Source organism: Helicoverpa armigera, chromosome 1, assembly GCF_030705265.1.
Source record: "Helicoverpa armigera isolate CAAS_96S chromosome 1, ASM3070526v1, whole genome shotgun sequence".
Lineage (NCBI taxonomy): Eukaryota > Metazoa > Arthropoda > Insecta > Lepidoptera > Noctuidae > Helicoverpa > Helicoverpa armigera.
In genome coordinates, this window is record NC_087120.1 from 3,494,644 (window position 1) to 3,517,803 (window position 23,160).

Below are 23,160 nucleotides of genomic sequence, written 5' to 3' on the forward strand. Positions count from 1 at the left end.
ATTGATGAATGTTAATATTTTCAATAAAAGCTTTAAATTTTTTAAGACTTTGTAATATATAAAAGGTTTTAAAGTAGTATGTGTAGCTAAATGTACAAGATTGTTTAAAAGACTATTACCAGAAACACTATAAAGCTTCAGAAAGAATCTTTCCAATAAGAAATCAAAACGAATAGCTAGAGGTGCAACATTACATTCAATCTGCAAAGCGTTCACAGGAGTACTTCTGAATGCCCCAGTAATAACCCGCAAACATTTGTTTTGCAAAATATTTAAACTATTTACATGTTTTGAATCTGCAGCAAAGCAATAAAAACCATATTCAAAGTGACTACGTACTAAAGATTTATATAACAATAATAATATTTTGGGTCTGCTCCCCAGTAAGTTCCACTCAAGGATTTTAAAACATTAAAACCTCTATTTGCTTTGGCAACAATATTCCTAATGTAATTACTCCAGGACAAATTGTGTGTAAATATAACTCCCAAAAATCTAACTTCAAGAGAGCTGGGTAATGCACAATTATGATACAACACAGCGGGTAAATTATGATTCCGCTTACCGAAAACGACTACTTTGGACTTTAATGGATTGATAGTGAGATCAAGGTAAGAGAAGTAATTGTGCAAATGTGTTAATGCAACATTGACTGTCTCAACTACTTGCGAAATGTTCTTCCCAGATGAATAAACCACAAGATCATCTGCAAACTGTAGATTTTTAACTTGAGCCCCTAAAATTAAATTTAATCTATGTATATACAATATAAATATTAAAGGTGACAATATTCCACCTTGACAAACTCCCTTAGCCGATAGTCTAGGACCATAAAGGTGCCTATTAAATTTTACGAATACTTCCCTATTATTAAGGAAATTTGATAGCCAATTAATGATTTTTCCGGAATCCCTATCTGTGATAACTCATCACATAGAATATCTATATTTACACTATTAAATGCACCTGCAACATCAAAGAACACTCCAACCAGATTTTCATTTGCTGTTATGGATTTATAAATATCAAGCTGCAGTTGACAAATACTTTCACGAGCGGAACGATTCCTACGAAAACCAAATTGATTTGATGGTAAGATACTATTTTTTTCTATATAAAATTCTAAGCGTTGTTTTAACAGTTGTTCAAACAATTTACCAACACAAGAAGTAAGAGCTATGGGACGATAAGAATCGGGACACATTTTAGTTTTATCAGGTTTTAGAATAGGTACTAGGCAATCAACCTTCCAATTATGGGGTATAATATCATTTTCCCATAACAAATTCAAAATTTGTAGAAATAATTTTAAACCTGAAATATTAAGTTTTTTGAAAAGTATATACGGCATTCCGTCAAGACCACATGTGGTATCTCTCCTGGAAGTTATAGCCGCCATCAACTCTTGCAATGTAAAGGGATCAAGCATGTAGCAATTACTAGAATTACAACCAGAAGTGAAAATTTTTGCACTTGATGGGACAAAATCTGGTGTATATTTTTTAAGAAAATCTAAAATCCATGTATCGTCTTCATGACCACTGACATTGTATGTTTTATTATATTTGCGCATAAATTTCCATATTATTGATATCGGTGTAGATCTATTAAAAGTTTCACAAAGGAAAACCAACTTTTTTGCCTTTCCGTTTTTAAAACCAGTTTTTTAACTGCCCGTAACCTTTTAAATTGCAAATAAGTTTCTTCGGATGGATTATTTTTAAATTCCACATATGCGTTTCTGAAGTTTATTACAGCTTCCGCGCACTTTTGATTCCACCAAGGAAGCAAAGGTCGCTTATTACTTCTAATGCAACAAGATCTATTGGAAGAATGTGCAGAACTGACTATAGAATTGGCGGCTGCTGTACGCAAAATGCTACAAAATCTAAGATATGTGTCAGTAATACATAAACTGTCGATTTCAAAATCATATAGCAATTCATCAACACTACTGGTATATCTCTTCCAATCTACCAATTTGTAATTTGGATAAACAGGCAAATGCTCAACATTAGAAGAATAATGACTGTTGTTAATGTAACTATTATTGCTAATCACTGCTTTTATGATTACAGGGATGTGATAACTGCTACCAAGAGGACAATCATGTACGTTCCATTCACAATTCAGCGCTAAAGATGATGAAACTAATGTCAAATCCAACGCATTAGGACGCCAAGTCAAGGAGCCAACAGTAGTTGGTTGACCATCATTGAGCAGAACCAAATTATTATCATCAATAACCTGTAGAATACTGCGCCCACGCACAGAGTCCGAGCCACAGCCCCAAGATGTGTGATGAGCATTAAAATCACCAGCCAATATGAAAGGTTCAGGAATAGATTTTATTAATAGATCCAATTTTTCCTTTGAGAATTGCGGATTACAATTCAAAGGACTATAAAGACTGACTATACATAACTCTTTGTTATTTACTTTTATTTTAACACAAATATTTTGTAATGAGTTATCACAGAAGGTTTTAATTTGAGTATAATTAATACTTTTATGAATGATTATTGCAACGCCATTATGTTTGTTACCAATATCATTTCTTTCAATATTATAATGTTTAATTTTAAAATCGTGTTGCGGTTTTAACCACGTTTCACTAATGATTGCCAGATGAATATTGTGTCTATAAAGAAAGTCAATAAATATATGTTTGTTACTATTTAAGCTTTGTGCATTCCATTGAACAATATTCAATTCCGAAATATCCATTAACAGGCAGAAGAAAATTTATCACATAAAGTTGATTTGAGAGCTTCTTTAATCGACATTGAATTAATGGGTGTTTGTTTATTGCTTAATATTTTCGTAAGTGTTTCCACTAATGTATTTATAAATTTGTCTGATTTCATAAGATTATTTATTTGCGTGTCAATATTGCGTGCCGTTAGAGCTGGGAATGAATTCACATTAAAAAGGTCTGAATAAGTGGCGTTTCGAGATTTTATTTTATTTTCCTCTACCTGCTGTTTTTTAATTGGACAAGCTGAAGATATTGCAATGTGATTGCCCTTGCAATTTGCACATTTGGCATCCTGCGGAGCAACGTTACATTTTTTAAAATTGTGTTGCTCAGAACAGATCGAGCAGACTTCCGAGTTTTTACAAAATTTGGCGATATGCCCATATCGCATGCATTTAAGGCATTGCTTAACAGGAGGGATATATTTATTTACCTCATGCCGCCAAGAATCCAAATATATGTACTGCGGTAAGATGGTTGAGGCAAAAGTAACCGCTACTGCCTGTGTAGGAACGAAAGAGAACTTACCTCCATCACCTCTTACCCTGCGCATGAAACGCCTTACCTGGATGACATTTTTGAACTACCAATCAACGAAAAATTTCTTTATTTGCCATATCAACTGGTACTGAAGTGAGTACCCCAGTGACCTCAGTATCACCAGCAGGAATAGACGCTCTGAGCGATAATTGCTCCAGCAGTTTTTTGTTCTTCAGGAACATATTTGCGTTGTTCGGTAAGTCGAAAGTGACGCCAACCTTGTATCTATTAATGCTTCGCAAGTGCATCACCCCAGACACACCATGCTCCCGTATGCCCTTAGATAGAGCCATACGATCTCTGTCAGTAAAAGTCCTGCCTTCGTCAATATGGTTTAGGAAGACAACCAACTCCTCCTTCTTACAGTCCTCCGGATACTTCCGTGCGTAGCCTTTGACTTTGTAAATGGCATATTTATCTTTAGACTCCTCGACTTTGGAGTTGGAGCATGCCGACACCACCGAAAGTTCGGAGTCCGAATCTACGGACTCAGGCCGATTCACGTCTGGAGGGACATCTATGAGATCATCTTTCCGCCGCCTCTTCTTCCCCATATTTACAACTATTTATTTACAACTATTTATTTACACTGTGTTCACACTATTATTTACAAATATAGTCCCGAAAAAACCTAATATTTTAATTTTAATTTGCTTCAAAATCAAAAAGCGCGCCTTTCCACTTCAATGGTTTCCCGCCTTTTTTCAGAGAGTATATAATCACTACATTTTATTTTTGAGTCGAGCTACGAACCATTGACTTATAAACTATATGGACTGGAAACAGATATATTACTTTCCTCCATTACTGGAAATATAGTTAGCGGCACGGATATTGAGCTCTCGGCGGAAGAGTGGGGATCGCTTTGCGCACTGTACACATAAGGCACTAAACCAATAACTTGCTTCTGCGCAGGTGAAGGTCAGGGCTCAATATCCGTGCCGATAACTATACCTACGAAAAAAACGTGCATACAGCTACAATCTGCAGTGGCGCATAAAATGGCTGTGATGAGTCCCTAGCAATAGGATTGTACCGCTACCGGATTCAACAAGTATCGATATTGTATTCTAGTTAGGAGTACGTACGAGTCTTACTGGGTGCATAAAAATAACCGAGTATAATTAATTTGTTCGTCATAGAACTAACTATCACATTCACTTCACTGATAAAAATAACATAAAATCAACTGGGAGGAGTCATTTCAGTAGGGTATAATGTCAAAGTAATTATTTATTATTTCAAATAGCCCTATGAAAGTTCTTTCGAAACGTCAGTTGTTGCAGTTTGTCAAACTGTCAAAGATTCGGTCTTTAGATACCCTTTTTAAAAAAATACAATTACATACTTACAATCGTTTTCAAGCTACTCATGAGAAAGTTAAATACTGCAAATGGAGCTAATTATGTAATAATCAATTGTACAAAACAATTTTAGTGCACAGAAAAAAATATTTATAAAATTCGGCAAATAATATTCAGTAACTAAGTTCTGAAGAATCCTGAATTTTATAACACGCCTTTTTAATCAAAATGTTTTTAACTGCATTTAAAAACTTTTCATCTGTAAAATCAAGGATATATATATGATACAGCCAAAGTGATTAAATATATACTATACATAATCACTGGTCAATGGTCATTATATATAATACCCAAATTGACTTGAAAATTTGATAAATTAATTATTGTATCTGGATATTATTCATAATAGCTGATCAAAGTTAGCCAAAGTAATAAATATGGTAGGTATAACCAACTGAGTACTGACTAATTCTTAAAAACGGTCTAAGTTATTGTCGACTTTTTAAATGATAAATCATCAACAAAAATCAATGGAAGCCGACCCAACATACTTGGGAAAAAGGCTCGGAGGATGATGATGCATCAAATGAATCCTCCCGCTGTAGTTTACCAGCGTGAAGGAGTATCAGACTGTTAGTGACTTAAACCCATTGGGGTTTGCTGAATCTTTTCATATTTCACCCATATTTCTATGGTTCACCCTTGTTTGGTCGAACAACGTTTCGTCGAAAATCACTTCGCCGAATTTTAATTGCAATAAAGTCATTTCGCATAATTGTTCATTTGACCCAATAATTAATTGGTAAATTTTTATTTAGCATAATTATTTATTTGAACTAATTTCATTTCAATTGTTAAAATACATGTTATAACATCTAAACATTAGATCAAATGAACATTATACCATTTGATCATTAGCGCAAATGTTGTTATAGCAAATAAATATTCATATTATTTATTTGCATTCCACGATATATAAAATTGGTGTAACAATATGCCTCAGAGCTAATAAAATATTCGACGAACTGAAAATTCGGTCAAACGATATTATACAAAGTGATGATTTTCTTAAACGTTGTTCGACCAAACAAGGGTGAACCTATTTCTATAACTATAGATACGTCTATAACAACTCGGCGCCTCCATATAATTCCTATCTCAATGTTACGAACCAACATGTCAAGCTGTCTCAATTAATGTCACTGTCAAGTTTCAGAAATTGTTTTTTTATTTCTCCACATCAATAACGAGGCTTTTATCACATAATATAGATAAGTAAACGAACTCTTCAATTTAGCGTTGCTATAATATTTTGAAAAGGCGTAGGCAGACGTTCGCGTAACACGGGGATACTGAACTTCTAGCAATGGGTGTCAGTCGTGGGTTACCCTCGAATAAATATGTTATTGTAGCTGTTCAACACTTCGGCGAGTCGCGCAGTTACTGTTACAGCCTTTATATCGTCCCACTGCTGGGTACAGGCCTCCTCTCACGGGGAGAAGGATTGAGCATTAATCACCACGCTTGCTCAATGCGGGTTGGTGATTTCAGACTATATAGTCCAGGTTTCCTCGAGATGTTTCCCTTCACCTTTTTATCAGCCATTGGGGTCTAAGTTATACTTAGAAAGTACTTACAATCTTAGAAAAGTTGCATTGGTACTTGCCTGACCTGGAATCGAACCCGCGCCCTCATACTCGAGAGGTTGGTTCTTTACCCACTAGGCCACCACGACTTAGTCGCGCAGTGGCTCTAGAATATCAGAAGCTGCTACATTCAATAAAACAAAGATTGCAACAAATTATTTTTTATTCTTAATACTATTTAAATCCTTTTAAATTAAATGTAAAAATGCCGAACCCTTTAATAACCTCCTGTGAATTAAATAAACATATTTTTCTATTAAAATTAAATAAAATGCATATTTCAAAACATTTGAAGCCTTTATAAATATATAGAGCCTTACTACAAAAACTTAAACACCTGTTGATCACTTGTCTAAAAAACGGACTTTATTTCAACGTTACACACGTGATCAACAGACGTTTAAAAGTTTTTGTGACACGACGAAAAACAAATGTCCAGTCGGAAAGTGACGAAAAAAAACTACGCAATGGATATAATTTATCTGTATATTTATTATAGTGTTGCTTTTTAAGTGCAATAAATAAGTATACAGTTAATTAATTTACATACAATTGAAATAAATAAACTCTTTTGCAAAGAAAGCGCCCGGCACCTATGCGAAATCTTAGTTTTAAGGACTTTACGTGTATTTTTAAGGGTTTTAATTTTAATGATTGTAGTATGTTTCTAGCATCAAAAGGGTTAGCCGAGCATGCGTGAGTGTATTCTAAATTTGAATTTTGTACAAATGCTAAGAAATTGGTTAAACCTTGTTTTGGACTAATTGCTGGCAGCAAGTTCGTCGGTGTTTTGAAAAGTTTTTGAAGTGATTTTCAGAAAACTGATAATGCAGTTTTAATAAATGTTTCGGTATTTTAGTGTAAAGCGTTCTACTTTAGCGATATTTTAAAACACGTGGGTATAATATCTAAACAGAAGAACGCTTTACACTAAAATATCGAAACTCTTAACATTGCCATCAATCATCAGTATAGCCCATTTAGAGCAGGTGAACATTTTATCAAATACGCATAGTTTTTCAAAATTGTTTTGATCTAACAAAAAGGTACATTAATCATTTATTAAAACTGCATTATCAGTTTTCTGAAAATCACTTCAAAAACTTTTCAAAACACCGACGAACTTTCTGCCAGCAATTAGTCCAAAACAAGGTTTAACCAATTTCTTAGCAATTGTACAAAATTCAAATTTAGAATACACTCTCACGGAAGCTTGGCTAACTCTTTTGATGCTAGAAACATACTACAATCATTAAAACCCTTTGAAATACACGTAAAGTCCTTAAAACTAAGATTTCGCATAGGTGCCCGCTTTCTTTGCAAAAGAGTGTATAATTAGAGAAGATTTAATTTACAAATAAAACATAAATCCATTTAATGAAATACACACCCATACATACCCACGTTGTGGAAAAACTTTTATTTATTACTAAACACGACTATCAATCACGATATATTATCAAAATCAAGTTACCATTTTTTGCCTCAGTCCTTTTTTTTTGTCAGTTAAATGCATTCACCATTCATTCGTTTTTACCCACAACCTAGTAACCAATTTCTGAACAAACCAGTATCGTATTTTTGTTTGACGTGACACCTCCTCGTCTGGCCTGGGGTGAGGCGGGCGTACCCCCTGGACTCTTACCGGTTGAAACCTGTGTACCCGACCAAAGAGGGGGATATAAGCCTACAATACACGGACCGCATGAAGCTGTCATAGGAGACAGCTTCAAGCTGTCGACTGCACAGTGAACTGCAGAGTTCTATGGACGCACATACACGAACCGCTCGAGCAGTTGCAACTGATTCGGGCGGCCGTGTATTGCCGGACATACTGACTGACACTTGAACTACTAAGACTCTTTTCACCAACTGAGATATAAAAACGTGTACAGTTTATCAAGAAACTCATGGCAACAATTGAAGGGGTACTTCAAAGAAACATGGTAGCTTTAAAACTATACCGTGTACAGAATTTGACAAGATAATAAAATAATAAAAACTTGAGAGGTGTTCCACCCGGGTGTCCCTACCCGGGTGGAACGAATTTCCTTTCGATTAATTAGTGAGAGAGAGAGAGAGAGACAGACAGACAGAGAAACATGCGACGCCGCACAGCTTAGGGTGCGTTCACATCTGGCGAATGCGCCGCGAATGCGCAGCACGCGAGCCGATCGCGAGCTGTCCGCGAGCTGCGCGCGTGCATTTTTGTTCGTGCGCCGCTTCTGCTTGGCCCGCGCGCAGCTCGCGCGCGACCTAAGCGCCGCACGCGAACGGCGCGCAGGCGGCGCGCGAGTTCTACCATCTTCGATAGTACTGAGCCAATATACGGAACTGTAAGGGCGAGAACTGATTGCGCGCAGATCGCGCGCCGCTCGCGCGCTCTATACGAGCCTTGCGTGAGTTGCGCTAAAGAGGCGCACCGAACTATTGCAGTGACTGCACGCGCGCAGCTCGCGGACAGCTCGCGATCGGCTCGCGTGCTGCGCATTCGCGGCGCATTCGCCAGATGTGGACGCACCCTTACAATAGCAAAAAGTGTCGTGACAACTTTACGTAAGAATTTTTTCCGTTCCAAAAACATTTTAGATGACAGCATAGAACAACTTGTGCAGTCACAGTTACAGTATTTCAAGTTTTTTTTTTTATGAGTGATGCTTATGACGGTGTTTACATGCATGAGAAAAATATTTATTCGCAATATGAAGCCATGATTTTTTTGATAAACTGTATGACAATATTATACTTTATTCAAATTATAAATATATAAATAAATTGTTTTGTTCATCTGGATTGAGTCATTTTAAATTCGTTCCACATAAACTTTTTCCAGGAGATCGGACAGTCTCAGCCATTGAAAGCCCAAGGAAAAATTACGTTTATGAAATTTATGACCCAATATTCTAACTAATTAAAAATTGCCCTCCAGATAAACAAAAAAAACATGAATATCTATCTTAATTATCGGATTAAATATACAGCTACGAACATTTAATGTATCTATTGATAGATAAACTCTTTTGCAAAAAAAGCGGGCACCTATGCGAAATCTTAGTTTTAAGGACTTAGCGTGTATTTCAAAGGGTTTTAATGATTGTGATATGTTTTTAGCATCAAAAGAGTTAGCCGAGCATGCGTGAGAGTGTATTCTAAATTTGAATTTTGTACAATTGCTAAGAAATTGGTTAAACCTTGTTTTGGACTAATTATTGCTGGCAGAAATTTCGTCGGTGTTTTGAAAAGTTTTTGAATTGATTTTCAGGAAAATGTTAATGCAGTTTTAATTAATGATTAATGTACTTTTTTGTTAGATAAACACATTTTTGAAAAACTATGCGTATTTGATAAAATTTCCACCTGCTCTAAATGGGCTATACTGATGATTGATGGCAATGTTAAAAGTTTCAGTATTTTAGTGTAAAGCGTTCTATTGTTTAGATATTGTACCCACGTGTTTTAAAATATCGCTTTTTCATAATTAAACACTATTTAGAGGAGTATAAAGTAAGCAGTGCCGATCGCAACTCGTCTCCTATCGGACTTTGACATTTAAAAAATACCAAATTTTGTGATTAATGTTAAAATTAACCACATAAAAAAAGATGAGGAAGGTTAAAGCTATCTAAAAAGTCAAATTATTGCCGCGTTGAAGCTCTCGATAACTCCATAGGTATCGGGTTACTAAACGACAATTTAGCTGAAAGGGAGTCGAGAATTCAAAATTATTGGCCAAACGTACGTTTCTTAAGAAATGAGCAGATAGCCAATTATTGTTATGATTTAAGGAGGAAAGTGCTGTAGATGCCAGAAAATCTCGGTACAGGCAAGTTTATTTAATAAAATGTCCGTGGGATGAAAACACGCCATTTGAACGCTCGAATCATAGATCTTTAGAGGTCTACAAAGTTTCCCAAGAGACGAGGTTGTTTAAAAATCAGTGATAACGAGACCTTAAGGCCTCGTGCTCACAGTCTATGCGCTATTGTCTGTATTTCGTAGAATTTCAAGACTTTTAAAAATGTCAAAGTCTGATAGGAGACGAGTTGTGATCGGAACTGTTAACTTTAAATTGGTTTTGTCGCAGCCCAAAGTATTGATATTCCTCTGAATTGTGTTTATTTACGAGAACGGGATATTTTAAACCATGTGGATACAATATTTAAACAATAGAACACTTTACACAAAACTACCGAAACATTTAACATTGCTATCAATCATCAGTATAGCCTATTTAGAGCAGGTGAAAATTTTATCAAATTCGCATTGTTTTTCAAAAATGTTTTAATGTAACAAAAAAGTACATTAATCATTAATTAAAACTGCATTATCATTTTCCTGAAAATCAATTCAAAAACTTTTCAAAACACCGACGAACTTTCTGCCAGCAATTAGTCCAAAACAAGGTTTAACCAATTTCTTAGCAATTGTACAAAATTCAAATTTAGAATACACTCTCACGCATGCTTGGCTAACTCTTTTGATGCTAGAAACATATTACAATCATTAAAACCCTTTGAAATACACGTAAAGTCCTTAAAACTAAGATTTCGCATAGGTGCCCGCTTTTTTTTGCAAAAGAGTGTATTATTAGAGTTCATAGTTCATATTTATAATAGAAAAGGTATATTGATATTGGACATCTTAAATATTATATTTTATTATGTTGGGTGTCCCAAAAATCAACGAAAACGCTGTAAATGACGGAAAGGACTACCAGTTCTGGCGAAAAAGTTAAGTTTATTTTTGACATAATTACAACTACTATTGGCCTAGTTTACTTGTCGCCTTGTACCGGGATGTCACTGTTGGGACGTTGAGAGCTTTGCAAGTAGAAGTTTTAAAAAATCGTGATAGACAAAAGGATTTAATATCTTTTAGACATTAATCTGTTTGTAGGGTCGAATATAAATCTACATGAATATTGAAATGCAATATAAATTGATTAGTAAAATGAGGTAACACAGAACATAGGGTCAGTTCGCCTGTTCGCGTCCATCGCCCAGTTCGCGTCCATTTTGCCGATCTTCTTTTAAAAACCTTCGAACACAAGATAATTAACACATCAATCAAACGAAAGATCATTACCGCTAATACGTTAATGTATAAGAGGCACGCACAGATAGACAAAAGTTCTGTGCGTCCAACCAATCTTTTTAGAAAAAATAATTAGTCTAGGCTCTTCAACAAGAAAGCGCAAACACGCTGAATTTTAGATAAAAATTAGTGTGCAGCGGCGTGTTTGATGGTAAGTTTTATATTGTTTTATGTGAATTTTAGGATAGATAGCTATTTCTACAGTTTACTGATGAATAAAGGTATAATGTTTTTTTATGAATTTGGTAATGTTTTTTTATATTTAACGAATAAAATAAGGTGGACGCGAATTACTACATCGAATTTTACAAAACTTCCACTTTGCGTCCACAATGGACGCGAACTAAAACTATCCTCTATAATAATAAACCAAATTGCGTCCACTGTTTTCGTTAAATACTTGCTTATAAAAAATAATTAAAACATAGGTACTGTTTAATATATTAAGATTAAACAGTACATTTTTTTATTATTTTAAATAAAAAATCAACATTATCATCATTTAAAATTCACTTGAAAAAAAAATAGTTCTTCTCGACATTGGTATAAGTAACTTAAAATTAGGCAATTAATTTGCAACTTGAAAAATAAACTGTAATCAGTTCTGTTAATTTTACCCTAAAATCACAGGGAAAGACCCGCGTTGATTATAGTAATACGTGGTTCTAATTAAATTATAATTTAATTATATATATAATTTAAATATTCAATTATAATTTAATTATATATATATAATTTAAATATTCAATTATAATTTAATTATATATATATAATTTAAATATTTAATTATAATTTAATTATAACCACGTATTTATGTTAATAAAAAAATGTACCGTTTAATCTTAATATATTAAGTAATTTCATTTAAGATAAGTTCTTCGGATACAGAACAAAAGAAGGAAAAGACAACATACACAGAAGAAGATTTAAAGAAAACATGAAATGATATTCGAGAGAAGAATAAATCGATAAAAAAAATGCAAAGAATATGTTACCTTGTCTGATAATTTATTGACTCAACAATTCTTTTAGTTGTATGTTTAGACAAAATTGTTATATTGTTTTGTTAATTTAATATGGCCAAAAACTTAATAAAATCAAGGCGGGTCTTTCCCTGTGATTTTAGGGTAAAATTAACAGAACTGATTACTGTTTATTTTTCAAGTTGCAAAATTAATTGCCTAATTTTAAGTTACTTAAACCAATGTTGAGAAGAATTATTTTTATTTTTTCAAGTGAATTTTAAATGATGATAATGTTGATTTTTAATAATTAACAGTCTTACTTATAAACGTGAATTAAATAATAAGTTATACTTAAGGGGTGTTTAAGAAAAAATCTTACTCATAAACGTGGCTGAACTAAATAATTTTCTTAGCAATGTCTTAAATGAGCTGTCAAATTAAGTAGCCTCACACCCTTGTTTAACCCGGTAATTAGCAAAATGGCTGGATTCTTATCAGCTGATTTTTCATTTCCGGTTTATTGACAGCTCAACTTTTTAATTTTATATTTTACGGATGCCATTGTTGCCATTACATAACGTTTTGATGACAAATATTTTTTTAAGCTACCAACATTCCGGTAGTGTTGAGAAATTAGTATGTTTTTATGACATTATCTGTTCATTACTTAAGACATACTTAAGCAATGTTTATAGGTCAAAATATTTCAATCACTACTTAAGGCTTTAAGTAGTAATTAGTTAAAACAATACTTAGAAGATGATTTGTTGATTTTTATAAGTAAGGCTGTAAGTTTATTGTTAAATAAAGAAATTGATCAAATACAATCTTTCTTTATTAATTCTTAAAAATTTCACCCCTATATTCCTTTTCTAAGCTACTGGACGCGAACTGGACCATGGGTGGACGCGATTTGGATTTTGTGGACGCAAACTGGGTAAAACACCTATTTCTGAGGTTTATCTATTTAAATAGAAAACGAAAGATATTTCTAATACAACTGAAAGTTAATCTTAAAATAGAGTATATAATGAATACATTACACAAATTTGTCATAGAAATGAGTGCTGGGGCATTTTTATTTTCGCCGTCAAACTTGCCAACTGCACTAAATGGACGCGAACAGGCGAAATGACCCTACAACATCTGTTTTATCAAGACTAGATAGTAGCATAGTCATCATAAAGTACATGGTGATGGATATGAAGTTCCCTTGAATTTCTACCGTCTCCGTCATCAGGTACCGTCCAAATCTTTTGGATTGCAGCTTTAAATGTGTTTAGAGTAGTTACACAAGCCTTTTAGTTAGGCAATATCACTGGCAATGCGTCCTAGTAGTTATAAAGTCACCACCAATATTTATTGAAAAAGACACAAGAATTCTGAACGGATTTTGTACAGTCAGATTTCAATGAGTACGCTTAGGGGTGGTGCCCTGGGAGTGTTCTGATGAACGATGGGTGTGTTTCCTTTAACACCTGCGGGTACGATATAAAATCGTAAGGGGAGACATTAGTCTTGCCTCAGGACAGTCAGCCGTTCCATTATTGTTATAAAATCAGTCTCAGGAAGCGGAGTGCAGTGTGAAGACTTGTAGTCGTGGAGATATTTGGAAATCTGTAAACAATTTTTGAATCTATCAAAGTTAAAGGTTAGCGACTCAAGGCGACTGAGAACTAAACATAGGAATGGTATTCATGAACACATATCTAGACCCCCGTTATTTTATGGGTTTATTATGTCTCTATAAAACTACTATTTTATTTATTATTACTTCTTCAATAAAATTCTTACCAATGGTAACAGTGGTCGTTCGTAATCCTCAATCCTAGTCATATCAATGGCACTTCGCTGCAGATCCGCCATACACAACAGCCTGAAGAGTGCGACCTTCGCAACGGGGTTCTCCACAACGTTTGGGTGTCTTTGGGAGATGAGTTTCAAAACCAGATGGTTGCCTCGGTTCGTTGCCAGGAGACCTTGTCTGAAATTCACAAAGTCATTAGAAATTAGAATTCTTTATCAACGAAGGAAGATGGAACACACTCAACATTTTTCTGAATCTATTTATTTGCAAAAATTCTCAAAAGCCACCGCACAATACGTTAGGAAAGTTTTAGAACATTAGTAGTTATTATAAATTGTAGTTTAAGTGGTTGTTGTAAAACTGTTTGTTTTCCTAATAAAATAAAATATAAAATACCAAATCTCAACCAAATCGGTCCGGCCCTTTTTGCGTGAAAGAATAACATACATTCTCACAAACTTTCACTTCTATAATTTTATTTTATTTCATTAGGGACAGAAAACAGTTACATGCTAGAGAAAATACAAGAAAATACTTAAAACTAGTTGCACAAACATGTAACCCACTCTAATGTCCACATGCAAACATAAGAATAAGAGAAGAGAAGGAGTGCGGTATGAGTTAACAGAATACATTGCCTTTTGTATTTAGCCTTTTGTATTAGATAATAATTAATGTGGTATACATATAATTTAATATATTTAATTACATTATTCTTAATTCTATTTATTTTAAATCAGAATTATTATTTCAATTAATTCAATACAGTTTATTATGTTCTAATTCAATTTCATTTATTTTCTATCATTTTAACTTAATTTAATCAATCTGTTTAACTAAAGTAGGTATATTTATTAAATTATAATAATATTATTTAGTGCATATTATGGGCTTTTAGACAAAATATCTATAGCTTTTTTTATAAATAACTGGTTAGAGAAAGCAAATATGTCGAGCTCCATAAAATGAGTGTTGTATGTTTCAACAAGGCGTCGAAGAGGTGCGCGGACGCCAGCATTAGATAATATTATATTAGTAGATATATAATATTAGTAGGATTAGTAGGATATGACATAGAAAGCATATGCACTTACTTTCGACTGTTTAACCTATAGAATAGGTTGTGATTGCAGTCCCCGTGAAAAGCGAGCGTGTATGAAAAGATGCAAATGAATTTTAAAACATAATATGTAACAATACCAATGGGTTGTGAAATGAAAACATCGCAACTAATTTCAGATTTGATAATGAGAAGCTGAATTTATTTACAATTGGCAAAAAAGTACATCAAAACTACAAAATATGTGAACCATAAAATCTGAAATATCCAAAACGAAAGAATGTATTACACAGCATTCTGATCTGCAGTCGTGAAAATTACTCATGCAATGTGATGACTGATCTGTGGATTACAATAACCGATCCATATGTTGGTTTTCGATTATAGATTGGGACATAATTTATGTGAATTTCTAATCTCCAAACCACTGATAGATTGCTGATTGTAATCCGCAGTTAAGGTTTCCGTTCAATTTTGATCATATTAATGAACAGTAATAGCTCACTGTTGGTTGCGAGCAATACGAGCGCAGGCAGCCTAAAGCGTGAACGCGACCTCTTTTTTAAATTGTTTGTCACGTCAAGATATTCTTTTATTATTTTGCGGTCCTTTTAAAAACATAACTGCTTTATTCGTCTTAGAGTAATTTAATAATAAACCAAGAGTTTTCTAGTAACAAAATAAGCACATAACACCAAAGCTTTATCCAAGTACTGAAAACAAAACTTACCGCAAGCTAATAATCTCGTCTTCAGTCCTTCTGATGAGTTTAAAGGGGCCAACGTATTTGCTCATCATTTCGGAAATGTTAAGGTTCACGTAGGACCGCACCACTTCCTTCACGAGGAGAGACCAGGATGATGGCATCTGGTTTTCAGCTAACGGCAGCAGATCGTCAAATGTAGCGTCCAGGATCTGGTATCATACAAATGTGAAATTGTGACGGAAAAATTAAACACTTGCTTTTATAACTATGCTAATATAATAAAGAGGCAAAATTGTTTTGTTTGTTACTACCCCAAAGGCTCCGAATAGACTCAAGCGATTTAAAAACATATTTCGCAGTTTAGAAGCTACATTACACCTTGTGAACATAGGCTATATTTTATCTTGGTACGGGAAGAAGAAAAGCGCTAGCTATTAAATTTCTTGTAAACAAAATATATGTAAAATGTTGAATGTCTATATAAATAGCGCCAGCAGTAGTTGCAGATACTGACTTATCCAGTATTAAAAAACAGGAGCTCAGCAGCCATATGCACGACAACATTGCTAGATTAATTCCTAACATTAGAACAAATTCCCTTGGTAAGTCTATCCCTAGTAGAAAGCACAGCAGTTATGAATCTACACACGCATAAACGGCACAAGGCCTTTAAACAAGTTTTGTTGAGGTAAGTAGCTTGCATTATTAAACTACAATAAAATTGCTGAATCCCACCGTAAGTCGCTAAAAGTAATTTCTTAGAACTTAGGGAAGTTGCTGCCATAATACATGTCATACGTAAGAAGGTACCTAATGTAACAAATCGGGGTAATTTCTATGGGCGCATCTCACAATTATAAGTATTGTTCTTATAAAATATGAATAACTAAATGCTCATAGAACATTTTATTAACTACTACAAATTAAGCGTAGGTAAGTGAATACGTACATACATAATTACATGAGCCTTCAAATTCGCAATGACCAATGAAGGTACTTAAGCTATACTTAACTATATTGTTAATAAGACCTGTTAAGATGGCATAAATATATTTTATTCTTACCAGAGCAGCCACGGGATAATTAACAGCGGCCCAGGTGGCAGTGTAACCCCCGATACTCCAACCAAACAGTACTATCTGATCAGGTCGGAACCGCAGCTCGTTGATAGCATACTGCATGACCGCGTCGATGGCGTTTTGTTCTTGCGACGGGAACGGAAGCCCCTACGACAACAACTGTTTTATAATCTCTTAGACTGGCTCTTCCAATTTCACTAGTCCTAGTATACGTAACATAGGTTTTGTAACCATAATCTTTGTCTATCAGTTGTCACATTCCTGATTTGACCAATTGGCGGCAAGTACAGAACTGGTTATGGTCTGGTCATCGTTTCAATTAAATAGTGCAACTTACTTATAATCTTCAATTCAAATTTATTGACTGAAAGCATCACATCAACTCAATTGATATTCCGTTCTTTAAATTCTAATTATTTAATTCATCGCGAAGAACTCGCAAAAAAATAATTGCATGAAGATAGCAACAGTCAGAAAAACGCTAAACCCTATAAAAAGCAAAAAATAACTTTTAACACTACGTAAACTAAATTTTGACGTGTCGGGGGACCGCTCTAATTCATTACTTTAGATACGTGTTTTTTTTTTAAACGAATGTTGTAATTAGGTAGGTATCATTTGATTTATGTAAGTATTTATGAAGGTAAAAAGCGGTCCCCCGACACGTCAAAATTTAGTTTACGTAGTGTTAAAAGTTATTTTTGCTTTTATAGGGTTTAGCGTTTTAACCTTTTGTCATAATTATTGCGTACTTTTTTTGGGTCGGGGGTTTTTTTAAATTTATAATTTAATTTTATTTCATGCTTTTTAAAGGAGCTCCTTAATTTTTCCTTCTTTCATTTAATTTATTTTATCTTAAGATGGGTTCGCTATATGCGATCTCGGCCAAAGGAAGCTGTTTAACAATCCTCATGACAAACTGGCTCTGAGAGAATTTCACAGATTGAGAAACAATAAAGATTAACCTTTGGACATTCTAGATTTTCAGCAAAAATATAAATCGGTTTATCCGTTTTGTTCCGGCATTCCAGGGTTTCATCCGCCACATCCCATTTCCAGCATCAGGTTCTCGTCAATCAGAAACATGAAGAGAACTCGTCAAGACAAATTCAACGAGCCCAAACTCGATGGGTTTACTAAAAGGCAGTTCAGGGTTACGTCTCCTACCTTCGTGCCCTAACAGCAGACCAGCTCAGTGGTTCCAAAAGACATTAGTGTTTCAAATTTCAGATCCCACATATACTTGCAAGTAAACTGAGCGTGTAACATTCCTATCACATCTAGCAAACGAGCTGATGACCTTGAAGACCTGAACCGATTTCCACCAAACATAGCTAAGAACACTCCTGACTGACATACCTTTTAAACAAAAAAAACCGCATTACAATCGGATCATCCGTTTGGGAGCTACGATGCCACATACACACACACACACACACACACACACACACACACACACACACACACACACACACACACACACACACACAGACACGTCAAACTTATAACACCCCGTCGTTTTTGCGTCGGGGGTTAAAAACGATAGTAGCCAGTTCCAACTTACAGTGCTGCCAGCAAATCCTGGATGGTTCCAGCCCAGTGCAGAGAATCCGGCCCTGATGGGCGTGTTCACGATCCCCATTTCATAGAACCCAGAGTTCCCTTCGCAGCAAATCACCAATATTCTGCCTCGAGGAGAATTAGCTCGGTTGTCTACAAACATAGTGTCTATGGCGTTTCCATCAGCTGTTCCTATTTTAGCACGCTGCCCGTCGTGGTCCTCAACCAGTATAGTTCTTCCTTGGAACAGTGCACCCCCTGAGTGGATGAAGTTTGATTTATGTTTGAACATGACAATGCAGAACAATAGTTATTTGTTATACAAGAGTGCAAAGTTGATTTTTAACCGCGGGCTCAATTTTGATGACCGAGCAAGCGAAGGATTCTAAAATTCAATAATTAGAATCCTGAGCGATAGCGAGGGAATCAAAAGAGCACAAGGTGAAAAATCTTTGCACTCGAGTGCAACACGTAACTTTTCATCCCACCTCAACGAGGAAATTACTAAAACAAAATGGCGCGCACATATGAGTGTCAAAATTAAAAACATGTACCTATTAAAGTTGATTTATTTGAAAACTCAGTTTAAAAATGAAACGACGTTAAAAATCTATGTAAAAACAATAATAAAAATTACTTGATTAATTGAATAATTATTTCAGGCAGTATTTTATTTGTTTAATATGTATTTGTATGAAAAGTCTTATCAAGATTGTCACAAATGGAGTATTGCACACGATGTTCTAAATTCAAATCACTTTGCCGCCCTAGAGGATAAAAACGACTTTTGCGCTCAGATATCAAAGGGTAAAACTACTCTTTCCGAGATGGTGGGATGAAAAAAAATATAAAAATGCCTAGTCATCACAGTTTCATACATGTATACACGGTGTCAAGAAATAACTTGTATTAGTTACAAGTATTATGTTCAGCAGCTTCAGATATTAACAGATTTCATGTACTGGTCTCTGCAAGTGCAGTAGGCAGCTTGCAGAGCCTATGCAAAGGGCTTCAAAACTCTCCGTTTTTATGTATTTGAGCATAAGTTGCGTACTTACACAGCAGAGTGTGGACAACGCTCAATGATCCAGGGTAGATAAGTCTCAGGCCGAATGTATGCGTGGCTATGAAGGCTAGGAGCTGGATCGGCAACCGCTTGTAAATCGGCAGGTCGGGGTTGGCGCACATCTTGAACGGGAGGCGGTCCATCCATGATGATCTAAGAGAGGCACGTTTATTGCTTAGTGAGTTCTAGACCAAGTTCTACTGACTGACTACAAAGTAGTCTAATAAAGGTATATGTTATATAGCAGGTGTGTGCTTCTATGGAACATGACAAGATAGCAAATGTCCCTTAGACGTTAAGAATATTGGAATATATGATATAAGTGACCCGCCCGGGATAAGAGTATTTCCACACTATTTAATGTATGTTATTATACATATAATCCTTTTTCTTTAATCACTCTATCTATTGAAACAAACCGCATTAAAATCGTAGTTTTGAAGATTTAAGCGTACAAAGGGACATAGGGACAGAAAAAGCGACTTTGTTTTATACTATGTAGTGATTATTTTTAATATTTTGAAAATATTTCTGCCACGGACAGTATGACCCAAATTACATTTTATAGTAGTCTAAGCAGCTAATAATAGGGAATATTCAGTATATGTGTACTAATTCAATGTTTTCAATAGCACTAACCTTTCTCTGGTTGCAACACTGTAAGTAGTGGGCCAAGCACTTGCTTCAAAGTCATACTTCCTCAATTCATTCAAATATGCCTTCCTGTCAGTCATCGGGCTTGTGAGTGCATTCACAAACTGAACATATTTAGTACTGGACGATCTTCCGCATCCCCGCAGAAAGAGGGAGAAGGCCAGGAGACAAGTAAGGCCACTGACAAGACGTCCAAGTGACTTCATCTCGTCAATCGTAAAGAACCCTCGCTTGTATATGTACATACATATGAACGGTGATGTGTACAGGCTTATATTCAATAGAGTGTTGGCCTAAAAATATTTACATCATTAATAGGGGCATTAACTAAATCCAAATACAGTTTATTTAGAAAATAAATATAGACTAAAGCCTTAAAACAGAGGAAAGAATCTCACCGTGGACACAACTTTGTCACCCCATTTCTCCAGTCGTACAGGCTGGTACATCGTCTGGAATAAAAGAAATAGAAGATTTGGAAGCATGCAGTTTCTTTGACCACAAATCTTTATGTTGATGACCACACAACTATCCTCAGAAATTCTGGTATTTTGTAGGAGGATCTCTTACAACAGCATCTCAGGAACCCTAAGTGGGTCAATAATTGTTTGTTTATGTGAAATCTGCAGACAACACGTCTAGTTTGATTTCATTTCTTTATTAGGGATACTTGTATTCTATAAGTCAAATAATTTATCCTATGCAAAGGGCATCTGGCTAATTTACAGCCACCCAAGTCAACCAATCTAGTGGCTTTTATTATTTGGCAGTTATAGGTCGTAAAATTTCCATTCAACTGCATGAAGGCAGATCAGACTGCAGACAACTACATGCAGTTGAAGTTAGCAACTGCTTGCAGTTGTTGTGCAGTCTATTTGCTAACAGCCTAACTTGTCCATGTTTTGGACTGGTACCACATATAGTTTTCTGTCACATATTGCCAATCTGTTGTATGCAATGGTAGTTCCATGTCTACAATGTTAAAATCGATGTGCTTAGGAACCGATTAGGATACTTAATCCGAAAATGTTATTACAGTTTAAAAGAGTTTTTCGAGGACAGAACTAAACAGTAAGATAGTGTGCAATATAAAACAATTTAAATATAATATGTTAGAGCAAATAGAGGTAGTATAAATATAATGATAGTATAATAATAAAGGTATATATGAATATAATAATATATATAAGTAAATATATAAGTTGTGCCTAAATATATAAGATTAACTAAATAGTTTGTAAGTAATTGTATATTAAAATTGCTGCGCCCTAACAGGGTATCATGTATGTACCTCTACATTTTATAACACCTTGTAACACTCATGATTGCAATAAATATTTGAAGTTTGAAGTTTGAAGAAGTTTGATTACATTGTATAGGTATGACTTGATCAACGCTCCATTAAAGGAAGACATTAGGCAGATGTTACCCCATAAAATGTGGCAATAAGTGGACAATAGCAGACAATGTTTATGATCCCTTTTATAGCACCTACTTGTTATAACTTCATTTGTGTATTGCAAAAACGGAACAACTAAATGTTTGGTCAGTGGGTTGTCTTAGGGGCTACATTTTTTGCTATATCAATACAAGACTTAAATTTTAATTCTAATTCACTGGCAAAACAAACCAGGCAATTAAATTCCAATAAAATATACTATCATAGGGACAAAATCTTGTAACATGGAGTAGTCAGAGTAGTAAAATTCAATGAGTTTAGAAAACAATAACCGGCCAAGTGCGAATCGGACACACGCACCAAGGGTTACATACCATTATTTATAAAATGAGCGAAAAAAACACGTTTGTACAGTATCAGTATTTGTTGTTATAGAGGCAACAGAAATACAACATCTGTGAAAATTTCAACTCCCTAACTATCACGGTTCATGAGATACAGCGTGATAGGTAACGGACGGACGGACTGATGGACAGAGGGGCGAAAACAATAGGGTCCCGTTTTAACCTTTGGGTACGTAACCCTAAAAACATATGAGGTGAAAAACACTTACGTCTTTTGCTCCATCCCGGTATACTTTGTAAAGGCGAGGAGAAAACATACACTGCCAAACCAACTTCATGACGACTTACGATGTTAGAATCTCGAAATACCTTCCACTTTTACTCCTGAGTAAACCTGAAATACTTATCGCATTAGATGGTCTCAGTTCGGAGAAAAGATTAATGTTTCAGTTTCAATGCATTTAACGTTTGAAGGTTACTTTTAAATATTTTTTTAGTATTACCAAATTATAGCCGGCGACGTCCACACAATTCGACCAAAAACTACATTGAAGAAAATCGATCGATAATAAGATCTCTTTTCAGAGCCTTGTTCCACGCAAAAAAATATTATGAGGGCCACAGATTACTAACAACCTCAGCAAGCTACAGATATCCAGTCAAATTGAACGGTGTTAGGGCCTTATCATACTAGCGGATTGCGAGCGTCTTCAAAGCGAAACGAACGCGCAACGAATACGTTACGGGCGCGCAACGAACACGCCGCGCATGCACAGCGAATTCATTGCGGACGCGCAACGAATTCGTCGCGGAAAGCAGTGTTTTATTCGTTAGCAAAAAAACACAAAGTAGTCGCACTCTTCCATTCGATTATTGTTTGAATCCATTTTGTTAGTGAGTGTATTATACGTCGTTAATTTGCTACAAACACGACGAAAACGTTGCGAATTTGCCGTAATTTGTAATTGCTTTTTCTGCTTCCACGGTCCTTTTTCCATAAACAAGTGTTGTGTGTGCCCATTAAACACAGTTTACTTACCACCAAAACCGTCTTTAAATCAAACTCGATACTAAGCCCGACTACACTACAAGTTACTGGCTCACAGCCCTTTCACACGGTAGTCCAGTTTTTTGCAGGATCCCTTTTTCTGCAGCATCCCGTTTGATCGCAAAAGATA

General features: G+C 35.1%; 1 protein-coding gene across 2 annotated transcripts; it reads right to left on the minus strand.

Annotated features, from left to right (window-relative positions):
- Positions 1–6,393: 6,393 nt before the first annotated feature.
- LOC110373023 (phosphatidylserine lipase ABHD16A) lies at positions 6,394–22,634 on the minus strand. Of its 2 annotated transcripts, XM_021330111.3 has the most exons (11): positions 22,486–22,634; positions 22,252–22,376; positions 20,638–20,691; positions 20,225–20,532; positions 19,578–19,738; positions 18,524–18,777; positions 16,945–17,106; positions 15,905–16,089; positions 15,209–15,223; positions 14,102–14,291; positions 6,394–13,924 (listed from the first exon to the last, which is right to left on the minus strand). In XM_021330111.3, exons 2-11 carry the CDS (start codon positions 22,318–22,320, stop codon positions 13,820–13,822), a joined length of 1,503 nt encoding a protein of 500 aa, XP_021185786.2. In that variant the 5' UTR covers positions 22,321–22,376; positions 22,486–22,634; the 3' UTR covers positions 6,394–13,819. The 2 variants fall into 2 exon arrangements, with proteins under 2 accessions (XP_021185786.2, XP_021185787.2); XM_021330112.3 differs by lacking the exon at positions 15,209–15,223.
- Positions 22,635–23,160: the final 526 nt, after the last annotated feature.

What these genes read in the sequence shown, in the direction of transcription:
- LOC110373023 (XM_021330111.3), bottom strand. Translation starts at nt 22,320, where the DNA reads ATGAAGTTGGTTTGGCAGTGTATGTTTTCTCCTCGCCTTTACAAAGTA. An exon ending in ACCGGGATGGAGCAAAAGAC is followed by an intron (nt 20,692 to 22,251) that starts GTAAGTGTTTTT and finishes CTTTTATTCCAG; the next exon opens with ACGATGTACCAGCCTGTACG. An exon ending in AGTGTTGCAACCAGAGAAAG is followed by an intron (nt 19,739 to 20,224) that starts GTTAGTGCTATT and finishes TGCCTCTCTTAG; the next exon opens with ATCATCATGGATGGACCGCC.